The following is a 6,872-nucleotide window of genomic DNA, read 5'->3' on the forward strand; positions in this document are numbered from 1 at the left end:
AAATAACAACCGTATATTCTTTGAAAACTATATATTACTTGAAAAACAAAAGCATTTGAAGCAAGCTTTATTAAATAAGCTGTTGTTAGGTTTAAATAGCTTTATGTTATAGAAGACTTTGACAAAAATGGGTCTGTCTGGTTTTATCACACCTGTGCCAGAACTGCGGAGGAAAGATAAAAAATCCCGGCTGTGCTCCCAGCCAAAACTCGGTGCCCACCCAGCCCCTCCGAGCGCAGCCGCAGGCTGTGACCTCCCCCCGTTGCTGCTGTCCTGTTCACGGGGCTGGAGCAGCAGCTCTGCACGGGGCTGGGAATGGGCCGGCTGCCCCCAACACGCGGGTTGAGATCGGGAGCAATTCCGAGCACCCGTCTGCTCCCGAGCAGAGCAGCCCCGCAGGGGGTCTCTGCTTTGTCTTGCTCTCATGAAGGCAAGGGGATAGGTTCATGCATTGACAGGGAATTGGAAAGGTGCTACACTGACTCTCAATACAGGACCCTTTTCAAGTCACTTTGGTGAGGAACAAAAGCCACAGGCCTCTAAGGTAATTCATCCTTATTTCTATCCTTTCACTGCTGATCATCCACAACATCTGCTGGCACCTCTGAGACCCTGAGAACTTGTGGCACAAGTTCCTGGCACTGAGAAGGTTGCAACTGAGTGGGGCACAGCCTAGAGGCAGATCCAACCAACTGCCTGGAGCTTGGAGCCAGGTACCCACCTGAGGGCCCCAGTGCCAGCTTTTCCCTAACCACCACCTGTACAGAGATAGTGAAAACTTGAGCAGGAGCCGTGCTCCAAGCAGCCCTTGGACTATTTACTCTGCAAAATAACCCCTGTAAAAATAATCACGGTGAGGTGCAAAGAGGTGACAGCTTGGATGCGGTGTTCCCCCGCGCCAGAAGAAACCCCGTCGGTTAGTCCCTCTGGCAGCGTGGTGTTGCTGAACACCTCCGTGGTGTTTGCCACATCTTCGGAAAGGCCCCTCTGGAGCAGGAGTTTCGAGATAAGGCTGTTGAACTTGCTCTCTGTGGTAGAGAAGGGCTCTCCGCTTGGCGTCGGGCTGTAGGACGTGACGTTTAGCTCCACGGGGTCAAGACAGAAACCTTCTGGCGACCTGTCGTAGAGCACGTCCATCAGATCCATCCCTGCTACTGAGGACGGGGAGGCACAGGGGATGTCCCGGACCAGCCTGTAGCTCTCCATCCACTCCTTCAGCCACTCGATGCGGCAGTCGCACTCCCAGGGGTTGCGGAAGAGGTACAGCCGCCCCAGGAAGTAGACGGGCTGGAAGACGGAGAAGGGCAGGGTCGTCAGGTTGTTGCTGTTCAAGTGCAAGACAACCAAGCTGGTGAGGTTTTCAAAAGCCCCTTCCTCGATGTAGCTGATCCTGTTCCGGTCCAGGTAGAGGACCTCCAGCTCCACCAGATCCCGGAACCAGGTGTTGGAAATGTTCCTGAGGAAGTTCCCCCCCAGGTTGAGCATTTTCAGGCACCTCAGGCCATCAAAGGAGTTTTCTGGCAGCTCCCCGAGCAAGTTGTCATTCAGGTACAGATACTCCATCTTCTGGCAGCCCTGAAATGCTCGCTCGTGAATGACGTTTATCCTGTTGTCCTGCAGATTCAGGTATTTCAGCTTGGTCAGGCCCTGCAGAGAATTATAGGCTACAGCTTCGATCCTGTTTCTCTCCAAGTAAACATGGGTCAGGTTCTCCATGCCCCTGATGGCACCTGGGATCCTTCGGAAATTGTTCTGGAAACAGAAGAGCTCCTGCAGAGCCGAGAGCTCAATGAAAATCCTGTCGGGGATATTGAAAAGGTTGCAGTCGGCCAGGTCGAGCTTGACGAGCCGTCGGAGGGCAGTGAAGGTCCGCATGTGCAGGTAGCGAATGTACTCGTTGTGGGCCATCTTCAGCTCGGTCAGGCTGGGCAGCCCCTTGAACGCCCCCGGCGTGATGAAGGAGATGTTGTTGTGGTTGAGCGACAGGGACCGGAGGGACGGCAAGGTCCCGAAGGCCCGCTCCGAGAGGAACTTAATGTTGTTTTTATCCAAGTTGATGGAGGAGGCCTCGCAGGGGAAGTCGCCGGGCACCTGCGCGAGGCCGGCGCGGTCGCAGAGCACGGAGCAGCGCCGCTCCTGCGTGCACACGCAGCCGGCCGGGCAGGATCGCGCGCAGGCCCACACGGCGCGGACGTGGGGCACGCAGAGGAGAACTGCCGCACGGGGAGGCCCAGAGGTGCCGGGAGAGAAACAGGACATGTTAGTGAATGTAATAATCGTGACAGAGAAGAAAGACACCACCGTCTTTTATGCTGCCTCTCTTCTACCCGGAGTAGTTGTCACCCCATATTCATACACATACACTGAGGGGGGAGCACTCACGAAAGCTTCCTAGCAGCTTCCGAGAAGCCCTCCAGGAAGATGTCAGATCTCTCTAGCGTCACCTCTTTTGAATGTCTTTCCCCAGGGCAGCATCTCCTTGACAGCTGCAAGCTGATGGGGACCAGGTTTGGTCAGGAGAGTAGTCAGAGATGCTCTGAAGGCCACTGGCTGGGATGGTTTGCAGTAGTTTTGGGTGGGGAAAAGGGGAGGTATGCTGATCTGGCAAGCCAGAATAGTTAGCTGCCTGGGGACAACCAATATCCATATTCTTGCTTTTATTTTATTTTATTTTATTTTATTTTATTTTATTTTATTTTATTTTATTTTATTTTATTTTATTCTATTCTATTCTATTCTATTCTATTCTATTCTATTTTTCCTTTATCCATGCAGTCTAACATTTTTCCACCACAGCCAAGAGCTAGGGCAGTGCTCCTAGGTGAACTACCAGCTGCTAAAGACACAGTACAGTATCTAAAAACACATTGACACTGTGTTTTGGGTAGAAATGTATGAGGAAAGACAAATTCAGGAACAAGTTGGGGATGTTTTCTTCACGATCTCATCATGGATAAGACAATGTGCACCTCCAGCAACATTTTGCTAATTCTCCAGAGAGTCATCGTGGTATTTTATACTAGATAGAAGATGTCCTGTAAGTGAGTGGCTGCTCTGGTTTCCTGAGAAGTTAACCCCAATCAGGTGGATGTGCCATGAGGACGAGAAGGTCAAAGCAAATCAAAGAAGAACAAAAAAGATGGACATCAGCCTCCACAGAGAGATGTTTTTGTGAACAAAAAAGAGGAAAAAAAAGTGTAGGCAACCAGACATTTGAGAAATAAACTTGTTAGAGAGCAAACTGAAAACAGATTTAATTTGGCAATTGCTCTCAAAGGTACCTCCTACTTGTGACCCTGTCACTCGCTGGGAAGGAAGCCACACCAGCAAGTTCTCCATGCAGTCATTAGAGGGAAGTGGCAATACTGCATTTTTCTATTGCAGCTTTGCCGCTCACCAGCTCTCACAGAAGGCACAATTCTGTTCTAGACTTCAGGAGAACACGAGATAGCACCTTTGCCATCACGGCCTCCGTCGCAGCGCGGCCATCGCCCGCGACGGCGCTGCTGGGCTGCGCTTTTACAGACACTGCAGCACTTTGTGTGTGTGCGCGAGTGAGGTGCTTTGCTAGGACACATCGGCTTCAGCTAAAGTCAATCTTTTATTTTTGTAGCCCCTGAGAATTTAATACACAGACTGAGCTACAGGCTGAACCACAAGCGCTCTGCCCATTCCCCGTTCTTTTTAAAGGTGACCTACAGGGTATTTCTGACTTTGCACTGGCTGTGGCTTCCGCAAGAGCTCAACATGCAAAACCAGCAGCCCCCGCTGGCATCCTGCGAACTCGGGAGCCTTTCACCAGGGCTCATTTTGAACCATCTTACTCACCTTGAAAAAGGCTTTAGATATGAGTGGAGGAGGCATCCCTAAAGGATTTCTAGTTGTGGCCTCCTTCTCAAAATACAGATCCCACTCTCTTCTGACTGGAGAATTAGCAAAACAGTGATGCTTCAAGAATAAACAGTTGTGAAGCACTCTGAGAGGGCAGGGATTTTATCAAGGTTGTCATTTTGTTTGTTTGCATGGTCTTCTCTCTTTTTTTTTTTTTTAATTCTTCCTGAGTCCCTGTTTAACAGCCACAGCTAAATAAAAGCTCCCTGGATTGTTCGGGGCCCTGGGCAGACAGAAGGTGAGGACCCTGGGGACGAAATGGGGGACAGTGCTCCAGCCTCAGGACATCCTTCTTCATGCAGGCTGCTCAGGAGGGCTGTGTCATCTACTGCCTTTGTTCCTCTTTGCTGCGTGCAAACGTCGCTCTTGTTTTGCAGTTACATAAACTAAGGTCCAGACAGATCAACGCCTGGCCTGAGGGTCCGGAGGTCTGACTGCAGGTGTCTGTCTAGAAACAGCGGACAGAAATATTACTGCTGGCACCAGAACCTTTGCACGGGCTCAGGGTGACATCCAGAGGGGTTTGTGTGCATAGGCCCCAGTGAGAGGGTCCCGAGCCAGCTCCAAGCTGGTCAGCACCTCTGCCCCAAACGCTGCTGCATCTCTGGCTTGCAGAGCAGCCTCCCGCTGGGTGCTCTCGGCAGCCTGTCAGCGAGCGAGCTGCTCCCGGGTCCCTCCCTGTTTGCTCTCTTGTCGCTCAAAAAAGCGACTTGAGCCCAAGTCACGTGCCAGCCCATTCTCCTTAAACTGAAATAAACTAAAAAAAGAAAATCATTAAATGATTTTTTAGTGCTAAGGCAGGGTCTCTGGCTAGTGGCATTTCACAGCACACATCTAGCTTCTCTAACTACAGGGCTCTCTCTTCCCCTTGCACTCTAACAGCCAAGGACTAAAAAGCATCCTGCAGGCAGCAGGAGCCCCTCAGCACGGGAGGCGTCGTGGCATTCCCCCTCCTTCGCCTGCAGAGGAAGCCCACCCAAATCCTCCCTCTGGACGACCCGGACCCCTGGAAGTGCTGCTCAGAGCACAGGGAAGAAAAACACCTCTCTCGTGCTGGTGTCCAGCGGAAGGATGCTGGTCTAAAATGAACTAGGAGAAGGACTGCAGAAGTTTTCATTGTATAAATTGGGTGAAAATAGCAGGAAGCATTCCCACCCATCCTGTCTCATTCCCTCCCCTGCACAGAAAAGGATGTTCTTTGCTTTTAACATTGTGGCAGACAGGACAGCAGCTGGAACCTGCCTCCAACTCACTAATGTGAAGGGCTTGTGCTCAAATTAAATGATTGTTTATTGTTTCTTTAAAAAAGAAAAAAAAAGGGTGAAAAACTCAACAGTAAGATTAAAAAAAGAAAAAGTGAGATTAGGAAATGAACAAAATTCCACCAGGCATGGTTTTCTTTGCTCTTTCAAGTTACACTTGAATTCAATATTTGCAAGGAAAAGTGAGAGAACAAATAAATAAATAAATAAAACTGTTTGCAGAGTTTCTATAAGGATAAAGCGGCAATGCCCACAATACGTGAGTATTTAACCTACACCTTTCGGGACAGTCTGTCTAATCCACTCCTGGGTAAAGCAGAGTTAAGAGTACTACTCACCATTTAAAATGATCGCGAACATTACCTTGATTATTCACTAGTGGCATTGCAGGTCTGGCAAGCAAGCTTGAGGGATCTAAAAGCAGACGGGAAGAGCTGAGACAGGTTTCATCCTCTCTGTCATCTGCCTGCATCATCTTCCCATAGTAAGTTTAGAAAGGAAGAGCAAAAAAAAACAATAGGGAGACTCTCTCCCATAGGGCTTCAAACTGACCAGGTCCCCATCACTCCACAGCTTCCTCTTAAATATCTGTCTTCCCACACTGACCTCTCCAGTGAATCCGGCAGCTTCCTGCTGTTCTCCGTCACCGGTTTCCCGCACCCTTCCCACCAGCGGTCGGAGATGGCCGCCCCCCCAAGCCAAAGGTGCTGGTACGGAGGAGCATGACGTAGGGATTAGCTTGGAGCACCCAAAGCCAAAATTCCCGGCAGAAATCACCCAGATGCACCACTTACCTCGCCTGGCAGCGGCCGCGTCCTCCCTCCTGCTCGGGACGCTGCCATTAGCCGCGCGAGGCCGTCCCCGAATCGCTGGCATTTTTTTCTCGAGAGCTATCATTTAATGGCAGGAAAATCCTCCATATCAGGGGCGGATTAGCCGAAATGGAAGAATGTGCCTGTCCCTTAAAGCTCCAAAAGCGAAACACAGATTGCAGGCAGACCAATCTGACGCCGCCTCCCCTCTGCCAATCCACTCTCCCCCCAAAACATCAAAAATAAAAAAGCAGCCATGACCTGGACTCCTGCCACGCGAAGGGCATTACTGAAAGTCATTACCCCGGTACCTATTATATAATGGCAGGGGAGGGTGCAGCCTAAATGTGATTATATCGGGCGGCAGGCGCAGGCCTGAGCTCTCCGAAGCGACGCGGTGTCGAGCTCCCTCCCCACGCTGAGGCCCACGCGGCTCCCACACGAGCAGTGCAGGAGAGGCCTCCTGCCTTCCTTTTCCCCACCGCTTGCCTGTCACTAACAGTGGGATCAGCAACCTTCTTTCTTGCCTTTCTGGCGGGTTCAGAACACAAGGTAGCCAAGGTGCCCAGGCAGTGGCCCAGTGAGAAAGGTACGTGGGCCTCAGGGACAAATTGCCTCGTGGCCAGTCAGTAGCTGCCCAAGGACTAGGCCTACTGCTTGGTTTGCAGTTTCATATAGAGGAAGAGAGAAAGAGAAGACACTACATAGAAATATATATATATAGTTCATATATATACACACTATACAGTATATTTTTTATATAACACTATGTATGTGTGCATATAGGCATATAAAATATGCTCATCAAAAACAGCAAGGAAGGACTGCTTTGCACCAAGGCACGAGATCTCTCCCGTGCCTCACCGCATTTCTTCCGTGAGGGACAGGCCACGAAGGACCAGAGTGT

At 50.5% G+C, this 6,872-nt stretch overlaps 1 protein-coding gene across 2 annotated transcripts; it reads right to left on the reverse strand.

Annotated features, from left to right (window-relative positions):
• Positions 1–811: 811 nt before the first annotated feature.
• NYX (nyctalopin) lies at positions 812–5,559 on the reverse strand. Of its 2 annotated transcripts, none has more exons than XM_088530635.1 (2): positions 5,517–5,559; positions 812–2,213 (listed from the first exon to the last, which is right to left on the reverse strand). In XM_088530635.1, the coding sequence occupies exons 1-2, from the start codon at positions 5,536–5,538 to the stop codon at positions 814–816; spliced, it is 1,422 nt and encodes a 473-aa protein (XP_088386761.1). In that variant the 5' UTR covers positions 5,539–5,559; the 3' UTR covers positions 812–813. The 2 variants fall into 2 exon arrangements, with proteins under 2 accessions (XP_088386761.1, XP_010209753.2); XM_010211451.2 differs by lacking the exon at positions 5,517–5,559 and adding an exon at positions 5,492–5,513.
• Between the last annotated feature and the right edge of the window lie 1,313 nt (positions 5,560–6,872).

Source organism: Tinamus guttatus, unplaced genomic scaffold (assembly GCF_059628265.1).
Source record: "Tinamus guttatus ecotype Peru unplaced genomic scaffold, ASM5962826v1 Tinamus_guttatus_pri_ptg000384l, whole genome shotgun sequence".
In the NCBI taxonomy this organism is placed as follows: Eukaryota; Metazoa; Chordata; class Aves; order Tinamiformes; family Tinamidae; genus Tinamus; species Tinamus guttatus.